Source organism: Ursus arctos, unplaced genomic scaffold (genome assembly GCF_023065955.2).
Source record: "Ursus arctos isolate Adak ecotype North America unplaced genomic scaffold, UrsArc2.0 scaffold_9, whole genome shotgun sequence".
NCBI lineage: Eukaryota > Metazoa > Chordata > Mammalia > Carnivora > Ursidae > Ursus > Ursus arctos.
The window spans coordinates 62,709,945-62,730,138 of NW_026623111.1; the positions used below are offsets into that span (position 1 = coordinate 62,709,945).

A 20,194-nucleotide genomic window follows, 5' to 3' on the forward strand; every position below is an offset into this window, starting at 1 on the left:
AGAGCTCATTCATAAGGAATGCGTAGGCATTTCCAGGCATGGAAGATGGGGAAATAGCATGTAGGCCAAGGGGACAGCATGAACAAGGGCATAAAACAGCATGATCTATGAAAAGGAAACTATTAGCAGTTCAGGGGTGCTACAGTATAAACCTCAAACTCAAGCAATAAGACATGAAGGATGATGCAAACCAAATTAAAAAGGTTGGAATTTATGCTATAAGTGATAATGAGTCATTGAAAGGGATTTGCATCAGGGAGTAACATGGTTAAATCCCTGCGTAAGAAACAGCCCCGGAGACTGTGAGGAAGACGGATTGAATAGATAGAAGACAGGAGGCAAGGAGACAAACAAGCCCCTGCTCAGGACCTGGATTAGGGCAGTGGTGGAGGGAGACACGATAAGGAGCCCACCCGCTGTGAGAAATGCTTCCAGAGCCCTGAATGGAAATGGGTCATATGGAGAGGGAAGAGTTGAGCATAATTCCAAGTCTAAATCATGGTGTCTTAATAAACAGGAATCAACAAATGTAAAATAGAAAATTCAGGGTGTGGGTAGTTCAGGGAGAAGACCCAGGACTCAGTTCTGGGCGAGTTGCTTTTAAAGTGCCCGCGGAATATCTAGAACACAGTAGATAGATATATATGTCTGAATCTCTGAGATGACTGGGCAGAGAAATAGATATGGACCTTTTAAAATATAAACAGTGACTAAAACAACAGGAGAAGATGAAATTTTCCAAGGAGGGCATTTTTTTTTAACATTAGCAGTGATAACATTCTTTTTTCATAAGTACCAGCTTTCCTTGCTATTTTTGAAGAATGACTGTTATTATTTTGTATATACGAGAAAAGCACATATTTTTGAGAAATACAGTTGGCAGAAATGCTTGCAGTTTTATTTGCAAATTAAAATATAAAAAGGTAAGGAAACAGGTACAATTCTTTTTTTTTTATGCTTTCATGACTAAAAACTTGAGGGATAATTATAAATTTTGTTCTTGAACATACAACAATAGCTCTACTATTTATAGATGGGTTTCATGTCTGTTCTTACTGTCCTAGGTAAAAACCTCAAGGATACCCTGTTTCTCAAAATCAACCCCAGTTTATACTCCAAGATTTTTCATGTAATCTTACAAAGCGTATCACCGACAGGTACTTAGAGACAAAAGAAAACCAAACATTTTATTTATCTATTCAATACACATCTTATAACAAAGGATTTTCTATTTCCTTGATTTAAAAAGAAACACTTCTGCTCTTTTTGGATTTAAAAGCAATGCCTACTCTTGTGGAAAATATGTAAACTGTAGAGGCGTATGAAGCATAAGAGAGAAAATTGAAATGCCTCCTAAGTTCCCAACTCAAAATTTTAAAGTGTTTTAAAATTTTAAAATGTTATGAAGATAAAATTTTGTAAGAATATTTCAAATATTATAAATATAAATATCCTAGGCATATACATATACATATGTACATATGTGTAGCATAGACACGTACCCAGAAATATATATTAAAGAGCTAGGAGCTTGGCTATTGGGCAGAACTGTGTGTTCATCAGGTCAGTGCCTATAGGTCACATGTATGCTGTGCCATCAGCTGCATGCCTGCTACTTGCTAACAAAGACAAGAGCTGCAAAACATTTGCATTTTCCTTAAATAACTTGCTCCGACAGAAAAAAATCACTAGCTCAGGGAGAGCTTCCTTCATGGTTGCTGTGGGTTTTGCCTTCAAAGGACTTCTTTTTTTTTAAGTTTTTAAGATTTTATTTAAATTCAATTAATACCATATAGTGTATTATTAGTTTAGGGGATGGAGTTCAGTGGTTCATCAGTTGCATATAACACCCAGTGCTCATTCTATCACATGTCCTCCCCGATGTCCATCACCCAGTTATCCCATCCCCCACCCCCAAAGGACTTCTGCTAAAAAACAGTCTGCCCCTAGCCAGGTAGGGATGGGGGCTTCCTGACACCCTCAGGCCTCCCTCCCCTCCCTCAGTTTGTGGAGTTGGAGTTGAATCCAACTGAATCCCAAGTTGTGACCCTGTCACCACACCGGCCACTGTCCCTTCCATTACACCCTTTTACTTTGGCTTTAATTACAGTCTCTCAGGATATACGGAAAAAGCATATAGAGGATATATGCTGCTCTAAGTGCCAGGAAACCAAGATTCAGGGACATATTTGCCCCTTTTCACTGTGATGTTACTCTAAGGAGGGAGAAGTTTCCTTAAAAGTGACAGCGACTGGCAAGTAGTCAATTGCACATGTAGGTGGGTTTATGAACGCATTTGCTCTCTTACTGTGTGCTTACCACACTGAATCTTATTATATTCGAAGCACTTTATCTTCTCTCTGAAAATTCTGCAAGAATATCAATTATAAGAGCTGCCAGTATCTCGTTTTTATGCTGTTCTTTCATTAACCAATTGTCAATTACCGAACATTGGTTCAAAATCATCTCAGTGCCCACTAGAGCTCTTTGTCCTCCCTTGGTTGAAGTCTCAGGACTCCTACTAAATATGGAATATGGATCTTACTTAGATTCGGAGTTGCGCAAACCATACTTTCAAAAGAAATAAATGGGACAGTTGGTGAACTATGAATGCTAACTGGGTACTTGGTGATACTGCAGAATTATTACAGTTTTAAGGTATGATAACAAAATGTAGTTATATTTTTTATTTTTTAAATGTAGTTATAATTTTTAGAGCTATCTTTTAAAGATTAAAGGAAAATTTGTTACTCTGCTTACAACACTTCTGACTCCAAGTAGTTAGTGTCATAATTGTAGGTGGCTTATGTCAGACTTGTATTAAACTCTGACACTAACTACCAGTTAGTGCCAGACTCCACAGATTCAAGGACTCAGTCCCACAAACCTGCCCTTATTTCAGATGTCAGTTGCAAATAACAGATCCCCCCAGATACCCATACTTCTGTCTAATGGCTACAAAGTCAAGAGTTCCCACACCACCACCATCCTCAGGTTTAATGATTTGCTACAACAAATTCTACCCCTGAAACTAATACTACACTATATGTGAACTAACTAGAGTTTAAATAAAATCTTGAAAGAAAGAAAAAAAAAAACCCAAGGAAACATTTACTTATGTTTACAAAGTTTTTATTAAAAAAGTATTATAAAAGATACAGATGAACAGTCAGAGAAAGAGGTTCATCGGTCAATGTCTGGAAAGGCCCGAAGCACAGGAGGTCCTGTCCCCCTGGAGTTTGCGGTACATCCATCTTCCTGGAATGCAGATGTGTTCATCAACCCAGAAGCTCTCCAAACCCTCTTGGTTAGGGTTTTTATGGAGGTTTCATTACATATGTATGAATGATTGGTGATTAACTCCATCTTTAGCCCTCTAGACCCTCTCCCCTCTCCAGAGGTGGGGGGGGGGCGGGAATCAGGCTGAAAATTCTAACCCACTAATCACATGGTTGGTTCCTCTGGCAACCAGCCCCCACCTTGAAGCTGTCTAGGGCCCCAAGGGGAGTCACGTCATTAGCATAAACTCAGGTGTGGTTGGAAGGAGCTCTTTGTGAAGAACAACAGATGCACCTCTCACCCTGTCACTCAGGAAATTACAAGGGTTTTAGGAGCTCTGTGCTAGGAACAGGATGAAAACCAGATATACATTTCTTATTATATCACAATATTACAGAATCCACACTGAAGGTTTTTTTGGATGAAATGCTGTGATGCCCAAGATTTGACTGAAAATAATCTAGTTGATGGGGGTGAGTTTGTGGGAGGGAAGAGATGGCACCAACGGGCCCTTTCTGAATAATTACTGACGCTGCAAATGGGCCCATGGGGATTCATTATTCTAGTCTCTCCACTTTTAGGTATGTTTGAAATAGATTCCACAATACATTTTTTAAAAAGGGGAACAAGGGATGAACTGAGTCTCTAAATAAATACACTGAATAGGTATTTTGTGAAACTTTTGTTCACCTTTATCCGGTGAAGTGCACTCTGATATTTCTGTTCTGTTCTGCACTATTCCCTATTTTCATTCTGCAATTGATTTTGCAATTCAAGAAGGGACCACCATGCCCACGGTTTAAAAACCACTGTTCTCCCCAGGTCCGACCTCCTCCTCAGCCTTTTACTGATACTTACTCGTCACTTCTACTGCACGTTGCAGACCCAATTTAAATTTGATTTTTGCCTTCTGGTTGCCTAGAATGGGAGTTTGGTGAATTTCAAACCATCGCTATTGTAAATAATCCTGTGAACAGTCTTTATGTGTATATATCTTTGTCTGTGATTATTGGAAGTGGAATTGCACAGTCAGGTAACATGAATACTTACCAGGCTTGTTATGCACATTGCCAAATTGCTTTCCAAAAATGAATAATTTGCATGCCCACAAGTTATCAATGAGCGTACTTGTATCATGGTACCCTAGTTGGTAGAAGGTGTTATAGTCTTTTTAATTATTCCTTATTTTGAAAGACAAAACCATTTTATCTTACTCAAATTTCTTTCATGATTAGAAAAGCCTGTGCTCGTTTCAATTATCTGTTGGCTATTTTATTTTCCATGATCTATTTTTGTCCTCTCCCAGTGTTTGAGTTAGGACCATTAAAATTGTTTTAATTATTTCATAAGAGAATTTTATAATGTAAGGTTATTTATGGCACATATTATTCTCTCTTAACCTTCTTCCACTGTCTTTCCTGAACAAAATATTGCTGATTTACCTGTTTATGTTTTTTTATCAAGTCCAGATATGTGTCAAAGGCATATCTTACTAGCTTCTTAAGGGTGAAACAATGGATTTTTAAATTCAGTGTGTTTTACCCAACTATAATGATCTCTGCTATTCAACTTCCAATGGAATGTTTGATGCATCTGTCATACTGACCAGAGACTTATGCTTTGTACAAACAAAAGAGGTTGCTGAGTATATGATATGGTAGAAAACCATCAGGAAACTACCTCACCATCAACTCAGAAATACCTGCTCTTAAAGTGATAGAGCATACACCCCACCATTAGAGATACATGGCATTGGCAAATGGAAGGAGAGACGGATTATTTTGTACTAATGTACAAGTGTCTGATAATGTCCTCACCCCAAGCTTTTAGCAGGGCAGAAGACTAGAGGAGAAAGAAAGTGAAAGCAGACACAAGAGCAAAAGAGAAGCTGATTCTGAAGATGAAGTTCCAGTCATACCCCTCATGGCAGCCTCATGGTAGCAGAGGAATAACCCAAACATTTTTTAGAACTAACCAAGTGCCAGGTGGTACTGGTCTAGGAATAATCAGATAAAGCCTGCTTCTTATCCTTAACTAGGTTGAGAAGAATGGTAAATCAATTATTACAGGACAGAGCTTCAGTTTCTACAGTAGAGTTTTCATCCCAGAGACTGGAATATAATTTGGCAAGCAGAGGGTTGTAGGTTCCCCTGGCAGGTATTGTGTGATACACGATTTGAAGATTGAGTAGGACTTAGTTAGATAGAAAAAAAATGTGGAGAGAGCAGTTCAGGCAAAGAAAATAGCATGTCTGCAGATAGAGAAGTCCTGGCAGGGCCTGGAATGACATGTCTAAAGAAATGCACGTAATGTGCCTGGGTGGCTCGCTTAGTTTTGGCTCAGGTCATGATCTCAGAGTTGTGAGATCGAGCCCCACGTTGGGCTCCATGCTCAGTGCGAAGTCTGCTGGAGATTCTCTCTCTCTCTCTCTCTCTCACCCTGCTCATGCTCTCTCTCTCTCTCTTTCTCTCTGAAATAAATAAATCTTTTAAAAAAGAGAGACACATACATAGTGAGGAAAGCTCAAGAGAAATCTGGGGTTGGGAGTGCATGGGGTGGCCAGGTGGGCAGCTTCTAGGTTTTGGAGAGTTTTTGTGTTAAGTTACAGAGTGTGTTTAGAAAGCCATTGGTGTTAGGAAAGTATTTTAAACAGGGGTGTCATATCTGATGTGATATTTTAAAAGATAATTGTAATTGCGAGGGGATGATGGGTGAGAGGGGATGAAGACAAAAGAGGGGGCACTGGTTGTGAAACTATTGTATTAATTCAGGTAAGAATTGGTGTATGATGCAGCATTTGGAAAGAAGCAGATAGACCTGGAAGATTAAGGAGTAGCATCTGTAAGACTTGATGAGAGACAGGATGCACAGTGAGGGAGAGGGAAAAGCCCGAGATGACCCACATTCCTAGCCTAGGTAACTAGGTGGATAATAGTATCACTTACTGATGAGTCATACTCATCAAATCATGACTCATAACCATGGTAAGACATTGCTTCTTCTGTTTGGCTACTAAAAACTGGCAAAGGAAGGAGAAGCAGAATCAGTTGTGAATGAAAAGACTGTGTAGCCTTGTAGTGTAGTGCAAAGAGTTCTGGTATAAGAGTTCATGGAACAAGTGTAAGTTAATGATCCCCCTTATAAATATAAAACACCTTATTATTTGAATGAAGAAGGCCTTCAGACAGAGATGCATCAGCTGAGGAAGGATACCCAGATGAGCAGCTCCAATTCTTTCTACTTAATGTTTTCCCTCTTTGATTTTTCCTACCATTACCATGATGGACCCCAATAAATAGCTGCTCCCATTTTAACTCTGGCCCAGAATAACCAGCACATCTTTCCTTGGCTTTGCTCTGTACACTTGAGGTAGACAGACATTTTTTTAAAAGATAGCTTTCCACATCATATACAGAAATATCAAGTTGTACAGAGAAAAATTCAAAGTCTGTGAAACGTTTAGCTTCTCTTTCTGCCTCAGGTTGTTTTTCTATTATGTGGATTCTCAATGCTTTAGTCTGTGTTGTTTCAGTATTATTTTTGTTATTTCTCTGTGATCACATCTAATTATAACTTATATTCCTGCTTCCCCAATCTTGAGTACAAAATGAGGTCACATTCCTTTTAACATTCAAAATAAATTTTGACCCTGTGGTTCATCCCAGTACTCTGACTGTCATAAAATGTTTATTTCTTCTTCAACTCAGCTCCCTTAAGGTAATTCCAAAACCTCCACAATGTCTAATATATGAGCTTACTATTGCTGAGTACAAATTACCACAAATTTAGCAGCTTAAAATAACACTAATTTATTATGTCATAGTTCGTAGGTCAAAAGTCTAGCATGGTATGGCTGGATTCTCAGGTCAGGGTCTCACAAGGCTGAGATTAATTTGTCAGCAGACCTAGAATCCTTTCTAGATATTCTGGGGAAGAGGCCTCTCCCAAGTCCATTTTGGATTGCTGGCAGAATTTAGTTCCTTCTAGTTATAGGACTGAAGTCCCTGTTGCCCCTTCAGCTTAAAGGCAGCAACAGTGCATCAAATCTTTCTCATGCCTTGAATTATTCTGACTTCTTCTGCCTTCCTCCTCTGTTTTTAAGGGCCTTTGTGGTTACACTACCCACCAGGATAATCCAGGATTTTCTCCTATTGTAAGGACAAACAATTCATAAACTTGGTTATATCTGCAAAGTCTCTTTTACCACAGAATGTAACATATTTGCAGATACAACACCAAAGGGTAGAGATCATAGTAGTTATATTTAATTCTGCCAGCCCTGTCTACCTATTCTTAAGAGTTAAGTTTTAGTTGCTATCCTTTGAGGGACACAAACTCACAAAACCATTTCCAATAACTAAGGAGCCTCCTTTCTGATATAACAAGCTATCCCTGTTGAAACCCAGGCACCTACCAGCTCAAGTGCCTTCCCTTTCTAGAGGGTTGTGATTTAAACACAAGAACTTCAAGTTCTCAAAATCATCTTCCTTGTAGTACCCATGATCCCAGACAAGCACTACCATCAAAACTTGATAATGCATCTGCCTAGTAAAACTCCTGTCCACTTAAAAAGGGCATTTTAATGACCTAGGGCTAATATAATTCCATATTCTCACCTCCAGCTTCATGCTGCTCCATCACAGCTCCACACTGCCAAACCTTATTTCATCATACTCATTTATAATATGACTCTATTGCACATCTGTTTTAGCTGGCACAAACTCAGAGCTGTTTCATCTCAAAGCACACCTACACAACCTGAGCCTGGAGGGAATGGTCAGTATCCTTCACAACATACCTACACCCAGTGTTTTCTTCCTGACTTCTCTACCTGATCTCTAGGAACCAAGATTCCCCCTCCAGTTGCTAACCTGTCTTTTAATGAAAATCTTTACTTGTCACACGGTCATGAGTTAAAAATTATAATTCCAAAAGTTTATCTACAGATGTGAAAGAAAATATGGTAATTACAACACAGATCTTGTTGACAATTCATAGAAAGATCAGTAAGCTGAAAGAGCACCTTAATATTCATAATGTAAAAATGAATGTGGAGGTTGCTGATGCAATAGCTCCAAATATATTCATATTCACAAAATCTGGGTTGCCAAGACCTTCCAGCATAGAGAAAAGGATAAGTCAAAGACTTATACCTTCTATTCCCCTTGGTTCTTGTGGTGCTGTCCTAGCCTAACTCCTCCATTTGTCCATTTGTATGCAATTCTCTGTCTCCTTCTTGGGTTTTTCATTTATGTATATCCAATGTAAATTGTGACATCAAAACCAAAAATGGGATGGAGGAGAGTGTGTAAACGTAGACTTTTCTACGCATTTGAAGTTGCTATCAACTTAAAATAAACTGCTATAAATAAAAGATGTTTTATGTAAGCTTCATGATAACTACAAAACAAAAACCTATAAAAAATATACAGAATATAAAGAGAAAGAAATTCAAACATACCACTACAGAAAATCATCAAATGACAAAGGAAGAGAGTAAGAAAATAAGAAAGGAACAGAGGAATTACAAACAGCCAGAAAACAAAATGGCAAAAGTAAGTCCAGGCCTATCAATAATTAAATGTAAACGGATTAAATTCTCCAGTTGAAAGATGTAGAGTGACTGAATGAATAAAAAATTTTCAAAAATTAAAAAAAAAAATAAGACTCAACTATATATGTTACCTAGAAACAATTCACTTCAGCTTTAAGGACACACACAGATTGATGGTGAAGGGAAAAAAAAAAAGATATTCCATGCAAGTGGAAATCAAAAGAAAGCAGAGGTAGCTATACTTACATCAGACAAAATAGAATTCAAGCTATAGATTATAATAAGAGGCAAAAAGACATCATTATATAATGATAAAGGGGTCAATCCAACAAGAGAATATAATAATTATAAACATTTAAAACGTACGTAAGGTCATATAGGGTCTACTCACAGTCCGCTATTCTTATTCGCACCAAATCAGTAGAGCAAAAGGCCAGGTATATTAAAGCAAATTCCTCTTCTTCATGGAGGCATGCAGAAAAAGTATTTCATTCTAATATTCCTAAATGCTGATAATATCACTGTCCTTTCAATTAAGCTAGGAACCTAAGAGTCATCTCTAATGCTTCTCACAAATGACTTCTAGAATTGCTATCATATTCATATATATATATATATATATATATTTTTTTTTTTTTCCCTGCAACCCCATAACCTATAATGCTTTTTCAATTCTAGCCTGGGTTAATGAAACAGACTTTAAGCTGGTCACATGGATTCTAGCACTGTTTACTGCCATCTCCTTAAATCCATTCTTCATTTACTGCCTGAAAAATCTATCCAAACTGCATATCTTGTCCTGCCACTTTCCTATCTACAACTCCCAGATATTCCCATTGCCTACAGGATGAAGATAGTATTGTTTGGTATTACAAATAAGGCTTTCTGTGATCTGTTCTCTGGGTATATCTTCAGTCTCATTTCTCACCCACCTAACTGAACTTTCTGTTCTATTGATACTGAATTGCTTAGCCAGTCTACCCCCAGCATTCTCCATTCCAGTTCTCAACAGCATGATTCCCCATGCTGTCTTATCTAGTTAGAGGGCATTCTTCTATCCCTGACACCATCCCTCTACCTGGTTAATTCCTATTACTCATTTAAGATTCAGGTCTCAGGTTACTTCCCCTGGAGAGCTACTTTTAAATTCTCCTTCTCTTCCCTCAGTCTGAGTAAGGTTTCTTCTCCTCTGTCTTCCCATCAAATTTCAAGTATATTTGTATTGTTTGGATTAGTTTTCTCCTATTAGATAGTGAACTCATAAGACAGGGACTGTATGTTATTCCTCATTCTATCCCAAACATGAAAAATTGTGCTTGATGCATAGTATATCTTCTCCATTAATGTTCTTTAAAAAAATTAATGAATGAATGGATGAATAAGTGAATTAATGAATGTGACTTCTCAGGCACTTTTCCCAGCTCCTTGCTTTGCGCTAAGTCATGTAACATCTAGACAACATAGCTCCCTCTTGACCTGCAGGAAAAACTGGACAAAGGACTACTTTGAAGCCAGAAACCTCCAAAACGTATTAGAACCTCTTAGATGGCCCAGTTGGATAGGCAGAGGGACAGCAGATGGTCCCTCTTTAATCTGGACAATTGACAAAATTTCCATGAATAATGCCATGTATTTAGAGAGGTCCTGGACCAGATTTCTGGTCTGTTCATTCCAGAGCACACTGTGTCTCACTCTGGTGATAACCCTGACACTTGCAAGCAATTGTTCCTACAAGATCCACTCATTACAATATCTATAACATGCCAAGAGGGGGCTCTCAAACATCAACAGACTGCACAGAAAGGCTTTATTTCAATTATCACCCTAGTTTGGCCAGGGAACCTATACTGAATTTTAACAGACCCACCCCACATATATCCAGCCTTGTAAATGCAAGCAAAACTTGGAGGTTTCTAATCCTGCTCTAATACATGTGGTAAATTAGGCCCAATTTTTTAGAGGAGTCCCTCTGTACACTCCCTGAGATGAAACAACTCCTTCTTTGTAGCTGCTTTTTTACCATAAAGGGAAAATTTGGCTTGAAAAGTCCCCTATTTGGAGTTTCTTCCTTGATTCCTTCTTATGTTTTGCTCCCAGGGGAGAATCTTTAGTACTTGCATGGGATATAAGACCATTGCCTAACCTGAAAAACCTGACATAGAGTAATAGTTAGCAGACAAGCAATGAAATAATCATCTTAAAAGATTAGATGCTGATTTTGCTACATAATATCTAGAATATTCTGTAGCTTTAATTTTCTTTTCTATAAAGTGATAATTTAATAATAATAATAATACATACATACCCTATCTCACATGACTGGTTTGGGACATTAAAAAAAGAGTGTAATGGTGAAAGCTCTTTGTAATTGATAAAGCACTATATCAATGCAAAACAACATTCACAGTAGTTGTTTCAATAATATCAGAAAAAGAATGAGATTAAGGGAGGGCTGTCTGTGACTCCCACCCGATCCCAGCACCATCTCTTAAGATTCTTCTTTGAGAAAGTGCTGCTTCCTCAGTCTCTTTACCACAAATGGCCACATAGCCCAATTGCTATAGTGGCAGCTAGTGGCCTTCTTGCTTGACCTTGAGGTTCTCATTTTAGGATTTGCCACTGAGAGGTGCTCCAAAATGTTTCTAATAATTGCTCTGATTGAAAAATCAGACAGAGCTTTGTGTAACTCATAAATCTCTTTCCATAGTCTTATCATGGGGGAAATCTGGTAATGTGTTCATCTGTTACTATCACCTACTTCTTTCCCATTGCATGGAGCTGGAAAGTCCAGATGCCCCACCAGAGTGCTGGGGTTCCCAGTGAGGAGGCCAGTGTACAGTTTAGGAGTGTGGAAACAGGCATGAAATCCTCAGAACCTCTACCTGTAGGAAGGGTCCCTCCGAACAAGGAGCTCTTTGGTGATGACCTGAGAAATCTTCCCATTGTGTTATATTATTCTCTACCCTTGAGAATCTATTATAATTAGTCAAGTATCCCAGGTTTTATATTCCATTCACCACTCCCTCAGTGCTTTCTACAACCAGTTCATCCACTTGACACCAAACTTGGTTCAGAGCCCCCATAGTGAGCAGGCCAGACAGGTGCTAATCTGTCTTCTTGCACAAGTGAAAATTAAAAGAGTGATGGCCTGCCAGCAATGAGCTCTCCCTTCTATCCCTGTGCCTCCTTCCTAGTTCTCCTTGCTTCCTTCACTGAGCACACTCTGTCCCCAAAGGGAAGGCACACGCAGTTTCTACATTTTAGTAGGAGACCGTTAAGAATTACATTTCATAGTTAATTTTCAGCCCACAGCAATTTACCTTCTGCTTTACTTCCCAGTATATGACTGAAAATTTCTCATAATGGTGAGCACTGATGTGTGTATATTTTTCAGTTCTTATCAAATCTACTTTGTTACTGTCCTTTCCACGTAGAATGCTTGGTCCTACTACTTTCCATCAGGAAAATCTCACTAGAAATATATTTGACCAAGACATATATTCATTTTCGACCCCTACAGCCCCAAAACACCTTACATAAATTTCTACTGCATCATTTTTCATACTGTACTATAATCTTTTGTTCACATTTCTGATGCCTGATAGACTATGAGTTCCTTGAAGGTAAGAACTGTTTTTCTGGGGTGTGTGTGTGTGTTTTATTGTTAAACATTCTGGACTATTCCTGGCACAAAGTAGATCCTCAAAATAGTGTTGAATTGAACTCAGTGACCACCCTGACTATCTGTCTCCAGGGTTTTTAATGTTCTCAATTATTTTAATAGTTACAGTGCATTGTTCAGCGGTCATCTATAGTTTTCCAACTGGCATAAGCATTTATTAAAAAGCTGATTGAATTGAGAGATATCATATATAGCCATGAACAGGAACCAATTTAACTAACTATGGAAACACTAAACTTTAGATCCCATATTCTTACCACCCAAAAGCATTGCTCAAACATATATTTTTACATGGAATATGATATTCCAGAAAATTAGTCATTATAGAATGTTATGCTACTTTGATATTATTTGAAAAATTAAAAAGAGCAAGAATATTTATTATTCTAGATTAAATTTCATGTCTCTATACCACAACTGAAATTCTGTATAATATAATTTTTCCACATCAATAAAATTTTAAAAAGAGATCAACCATAAGAAAACATGCTTTAGCATTGTTTAAACATCTTTATCATATCTTTGGCAAATCTATGGCAAAACTTTGGAAACATTTTGCATAAACACTGGATAAATCAACTCTAAAACATCGGTGTTTTAATTTTTAGATTTGTAGGTGTGTAGACCACACATCTTGGTTTGTCTACCATCATCTGAGCTTACTCTTGTTGTCTTAGCATAATTATTAGTGGCAAACCCTATCTTTTTCAAGAGGATCCTAGTTTGGACAGAAAAATTACAAGTTCATCTTACTTATGGGCTGTCTACACAGAGATATAAAAGAAGACAATAATGTGTAAACCTATGTGTCCCTATGACTGATATGAAATCTCCTGATTTTTTCATTTTTCAATAAAATATTTTGATTTAACAAAACTAGTTTTGTAGGATTTTAATTTTATTTGTTTTTACAGATTTCCTTTAAATATGACTATTTCTCTGTCCAACAAATTATATTTTATAAATGTACCTTCTTTCTTTTTATCTCAAAGGGAATGTGCTTTACTTTTATAACCATATGCAAGTCTTACGTGCTATAAAAACCTACTGGTCCAACTGTATAAAACCTAAAAAGATTTCATTATTAATAGAGACTGGAACAAAACTCTTCTTAATTATTATAAATTGTTGATTGTATTCATGGGGAAAATCCCTTAGATGATAATAGCTTCAATTCCAGTGATGTGTTCTCTGTGATGTCAAATTTCATATTTATGTGATAATGATTTCATTTTTTCTCTGTGCTTTACATATTGGTGACTGCACAGTCATCATGTTTACTCTATATTCACCCTAAGACCTTAGCTTGCCTTTAAATGTATTTTTATGTGCATTTTTAAAATCTTTAATAACATTGTCCATTTTGTGCTTTCATAATTTCCATAATTATGTCCCTTCCATTCCATTTGAAGGAAGGTAGTGAGCAAAACTAGGCCAAAGAAGGTATTCTGGAGAATGGCTTTGAAATTTACTCCCCCTGGTGGTCCAAAGCTCTGTTGCCCTGTGATGTCATCAGAATTATTTTCTCTGATATCAACAATTATCATGTAAAATAAATGACAAACAGGTAGTTGTTTCCAAAAACATACATGAGGTCCCCTTATCACTTAATGAACAGACTTTCCACAGATTTCGTTTTATCATTACAACTTATTTGTATAAGTTGTGTATAAGTACACTAAAATAACCAATTCCCAGGACGCTTATCATAGGGAGTAAATGGAAAATTGTTCTTTTATTCCAAAATCTTAAATCATTGTACATAATACCTCCTAAGTTATTCTATCTATAAATACAGTATGCTTAAATTTTTCTATAAGTATTTTCAAGTTGTGAACACTGAGACATAAATCAAAACAATGTGTAAGAACTCATGGAATCAAAAGAGGCTTTTATAATCATGAAATATTAGCATTGCTTTGAAATGGAACTTCAGGTAAGAGAAAATTGAAATCATTGCATCAGGGTTTAGATTTCCTAAGTCCTGGACTGGTGTTCTTGATCATTTCTCTTAATTGTCTTTTAAAATAAATTTTCTTACATCTTCTTTGTTTTAATTCTGTAATAACTGAAAATATTTTTAATTGGGTTATAAACAATAATAGTAGAGATGGGTAAAGATCATTTATTTAATCAATATTTATTGAGTCCCACTTATTTTTTTTAAGATTTTATTTATTTATTGAGAGAGAGAGAGCACGGGCTGGGGGAGAGGCAGAGGCAGAAGGAGAGGGAGAAGCAGATTCCTCGCTGAGCAGAGAGCCTGATGCAGGGGCCCAATCTCAGGACCATGGGATCATGACCTGAGCCAAAGGTAGACACTTAACCGACTGAGCCACCCAGGTGCCCCTTGAGTGCCACTTATTGATATAGAGATACAGCAAGTATAAATAGGTTTGGAGGGTGGGAAAAAAATTTATTTTTTGATATGTTGAGATTGAGGAGTCTATGGTTTATGCCGGTAAGTACAATTAAGCAGGTGATTTGGATTATCAGCTCAGGTGAGATTACTGAGATGGAGCAGGGGATGGGGCAAACTGGCATAGAGAAGATGGGTTTAATTATAATGTATTAGGAGAAAAATATGACAGCCTAGAGAAAATCTGAGTTTGGGGAAGTTTTTAAATCTCTTTTCTCTTCTTCCCTTTCTCTTTCTTATTCCTCATCTTTCTACTTCTTTTCTTCTTTCTTTCCTTTTTCTTTCTTTCTCTTCCTTCTTTTCTCCCTCCCTCCCTCCTTCCTTCCTTTTCTTCTTCTTCTTTTCTTTTCTTTTCTTTTCTTTTCTTTTCTTTTCTTTAGTTGGGATTATTGACATGAGTTTGTTGGTCCTGGGGAAAATTTTATGGTGAGATGAATTTGATTATATCAGGAAAATTTTAGATGGTTATTTGAAGTTACTAAAGAGACAATAAGGGATGGAATTTAGAACATACATGGATATGATTTTTTTTCTTGGAAAGGAAGAAGGGCACCTATTCCTCTGAGTTGAAGGGAAGGTGGCAGGGGACATTGTCAATATAAACACATTTGCTACTGATGGAACAGGATAGTGATCATGTTTCCTTTTAGTGTCTTTTATTTTTCTAATAAAGAGGTAAAGTCATCTTCTGAGACTAAGGAGGAAAGTGGAGGAATAGAAGGCATGAACAATATAATGAATAACAGAGAAGATAACTAGAAATGTAAAAAAAATTGCTCTGCAGTGCTTAAAATCCAACCGAGGTTAGAGATTTGGAATTTAGAATTACATCAGTGGTATAGTTTTTTCAGGAAGAGTTGTCAGAAGACCGTAGGGAATCAATTTTGAGCTGGTATTTTTCAATAAAAATAGGGTCAATTGAGCAATAAAGTTGTGACTGTTGGCAAGTATCTTGTGAATCATGGGTAAGTAAAGAAGTAAAGAAACTAGTTGTTGTAAATTAGGATAAAAAGGGTGAGCCAAGGAACTCAAGGCCTCGATGAGGTAAAACAGTAGTGTAGACGAACTAACAAAGAATACTAATAGACAATAAAAATTTGGTAAGAGTTATGAGTTATGACATCTAGAGTGTAGATCTGGATATATGTGGCTTAAAAGGAGCTGGCTTAAGTTTGAGATATACATTAACCTATTCTTCATCGACAAGTACTTTGCCTCTTAAAATTAATCAAGGAATAACACATAAAGACCATTTGTATTAGTGACATCAGCAAGATAGCAAAGTAAGAAACTCTGGTCCCTTTCCCCTTGCAAATACAGAGTCAGCAACAATTCTCAGATTTCCTTTGTGAGAAATCCAGAAACTAATTGAAATGCTTCTGCACCTCAGACAGATGCAAAACCAGCCTGACCAAACCCAGTAGAGAGGTTTGGGACACCCTCTTGCTGGAATCCTTACTCCTGACACAGCACCTTATGATCAAAAAGAAACTCCTAGTTCTCATCTCCCAAGGAAGGAAGGAATTGGTTTGGTATCAAGACCCCCAACTTTTCTGAGGGTGCTCCCCAGAGGACTGGCTTCTATCTTGCCTGTCTTTGAGCTCTGATGGGACCAGCACAGGCTATCTGCCAATGGGATAATGGAGACAGTGACTTGGGCTGGTAGACACCATATATTCTGCCTCCTACTCATTACAGGGCAAGTAGACAAAACCCACAGCTGTCTGCTTCTTTCTGGGGAAGGAAATGTTGGAAGAGGCCTCTAGTCATTGTAGCCAGGCTGATTGGTAGAGGTCTTCTCCTGTATAAGGCCAGTCCATGAAGATCTGGAGAGGTGCCTGTGTTATCTAACATATAAGCATCAATGGAGAGAATGAAGGAAAATCAAGAATCAAGCAAAGGTGTTCCAAAAAGAACTAAAATAAATCTCCAGCAACCAACCCTAAAGAAATGCCGTAATATGATTTACCTGAAAGAGAATTCAAAATGATTGTCATAAAGATGCTCACTGAGGTCAAGAGAACCAATGCATGAACAAAGTGAGAAGTTCAACAAAAAGAGAGAAAATATTAAAAAGTACAAAACAGAAACCATGGAGCTGAAGAACACGATAATTGAACTTAAAAAAAAATCACTAGAGGGTTTCAACATTAGACAAGATTAAATAGAAGAAAGGATCAATGAACTCAAGGGCAGATCATTGGGAATAATTAAGTCAGAGGAGCAAAAAGAAAATAGAATAAAAAAGAATGAAGAAAGCTTAAGGGACTTAGGGAGACCACCAAAACACCAATATATACATTATGGGATGCCCAGAAGAAGAGAGAGATAAAAGAGCAGAAAATTCTTTCAAAGAAATAATGGCTGAAAGCTTTCCAAATCTGAGGAAAGAAATGGACATCCAGACCCAAAATACCGATTAGATAAATCCAAATAAATGGATATCGAGACACATTATAATCACATTGTCAAAAGTCGAAGACAGAGAATTTTGAAAGAAGCAAGAGAAAAATGACTTGTCACATCCAAGGAACCACTTTCCTTATAAAATAGTATAAAATAAGGACCTAGAAAGCCATGAAATGCTCAGCTCCTTTCCTCTCTTCACCAAACAGTCATTCCTACTCTCTTGGGAGGGACAGACTCAACAGACAAAGATGGTTAGAAAACCACTTTTCCTAACTCTGTGCCTCAGAAAGGGCAGATATTCCTATATCTTGGCCATAGAACAAATAGTAGGGAAAGAGAGAAAATAGTTCTCATTAATACGCCCCCAGTGGTATAAATATATGATCTATGTAGTGAACATTTTCTAAGTATTGAAAAATCTGAGGGTAAACATTACATTTTCAGGTAATAGCACAAAAATTGATGCCTCAGAAAACAATAATTCAGAGTGAGTTTAATCAATGAAATCTACTCTTTAAAAATGAATAAAGGGGGGGCGCCTGGGTGGCACAGCGGTTAAGCGTCTGCCTTCGGCTCAGGGCGTGGTCCTGGCGTTATGGGATCGAGCCCCACATCAGGCTCTTCCGCTATGAGCCTGCTTCTTCCTCTCCCACTCTCCCTGCTTGTGTTCCCTCTCTCGCTGGCTGTCTCTCTCTGTCGAATAAATAAATAAAATCTTTAAAAAAAATAAAAATAAATAAAAATGAATAAAGGGGATAATAAAGAACAAAACAACCTAGAAAAAGGATAATATTAGACATATTAGAAACATGCTAATACTTGAACATACTAACATTGTATTAGAAATGTGCTAATCAGAATAAGATATGTGAAAATATATTGAGAATTCTTACAACTCATATTACTGTATTATATTAATTTTTGACAAGTAGATACAAAGCAAGATGTGAAAAAAATAGGAAGTTTCCATAGATCAACCAAGAAAAAAAAAAAAAAGATAAAATGCAGGCAATGTTGAACAGTAGAAAGAACACACTTTTGCTTTGAAATGTACAGATCTGGGTTGAAATATTAGTCCTATGACATATTAGTTGCAGGCCCTTATCCCCCTGACCTCCCCTAGCCCACTTGCCTGGTCAGTGAAATGAGAGCAACTTCATATGGGTGTAGTGCTAGAATACATCACATCATGCCTGGCCTATGGTAACCTCTAATACTCACATAGTTTCCTCACTCCCCGAGAAAGATATTATTGAAAAATAAAGCCTGAAAGAAATGAATTAATTTATTTTGAATGAAAAGAGGTGACTTAGCCTGCCTTTCCTTCCAGCAAACCGTCTCTTAATACCCTAAATACTCTTAAGACCCTGAAGAATCTGAGCTGGAAGAAATAGCTTCAAAGTGCATCAATATTCTTCTGGACTTCCTGGGGAATATAATACTGGATTAGGCCCTAGTTCATAGAGTGTCCAAACCACGAAATTATGCAAAATAGTCATAAATATGCATTTAAATAATTTGAGAATAACCCAGTCTAATCTCTTTTGCAAGAATTTTAATCACACATGTGTGTCTTACATGGTTATACAAACTATGATCCAATTCATTTATCTTGAAACTGAACTGCCCCAAATATTTTCTGAAATATATTTGTAAATTCATTGTATCATACATATTAATTCCTAATAAATATTTATTTTTCTAGCTTTTACAACTGGAACAGTCATATTGCTGTTTGGAATTCAACTCCCAATTATCAAGTCATTGCTGATAATCCAGAAGGCTTGCTTTTCAAATACAAAAGAGACAGAAAAATTCTCAATGTGGATCCAAAGGTAAGACTGCTTTTACGTTTATATATCTCTCTGAATTTTATTATATTTCTTCCATTATTAAAAAATTTATTAAGTATCTGATACTCTTCAGTATTTAAATCTAGAAATACAAGACTGTGTTGAAACAAAGGGCATGCATTATTCTTAAAGAAAAAAACTCCAAACTTAATCAATTATCAGAAAAGAGGGCACATATTGCATGGAGCACTGGGTGTTATGCGCAAATAATGAATCATGGAACATTACATCAAAAACTAAGGATGTACTGTATGGTGACTAACATAACATAATAAAAATTATTATATAAAAAAAGAAATCAATAAGGAAGAGTTTGGGGGAAATTTAAATAGACCTCACAAGTGAGAATGCTTCTCCAAGCCTACCAGCAAAATTAGATCAGGGAGCCAATGGGCAATGCATTTGTGTGCTCTGATCCTGGGTATGTCCAGTAGTTTTTGCTCTAAATGGGAAGATGAATCATTTACAGAAGGGAGACTCTCACCTCACAAATGTTCCCAGAATTCTAACATCCCTTTTTATATGTGACTAACACTGAAAAGAATATTACCCTTAGTGTATTTCTAAGTGTTAACTTAGAAAATATATTTTATTTAAATATTTTAAAGACATGTCCCATGATATTTTGAATTTGTTCAAGGACAAATATTTATATCTTACATATTTTCAATGACTGTGTTTGCATCATGACTTTTAATCATTACTTATATCTTTGGGGGGTGAAGGTTATAAAAGTCATATGTGCTTGAGTTGCTTAGGCATTTTTTTAACTTTTGGAAAACATGTTACTCATATGACAGCATCAGTCTAAAATCCAAGTCAAGAAAATATTCCTTCTCAGTGAAAGAAATAGGAATTGTATGATATGCCTGGGATAGAGACAAGGATGGACCAAAGGAAAATGGGAGTCTGGTTCTAAAAACTTTTCCAAAACTTTTTAGAAATTTAAAATAAAAAAAATTAAATGATTTTGTTTCATATCCACTTAGTACAATTTC

The 20,194-nt window shown here is 36.8% G+C and overlaps 1 protein-coding gene across 1 annotated transcript in view; it reads left to right on the forward strand.

Annotated features, from left to right (window-relative positions):
* Nucleotides 1–20,194, forward strand: part of CFAP299 (cilia and flagella associated protein 299) — a 576,041-nt gene that overhangs the window by 539,463 nt on the left and 16,384 nt on the right. The window contains exon 5 of the mRNA XM_026509886.2: nucleotides 19,049–19,178. Coding sequence (XP_026365671.1) covers nucleotides 19,049–19,178 — 130 coding nt within the window. The remainder of the gene's footprint in view (nucleotides 1–19,048; nucleotides 19,179–20,194) is intronic.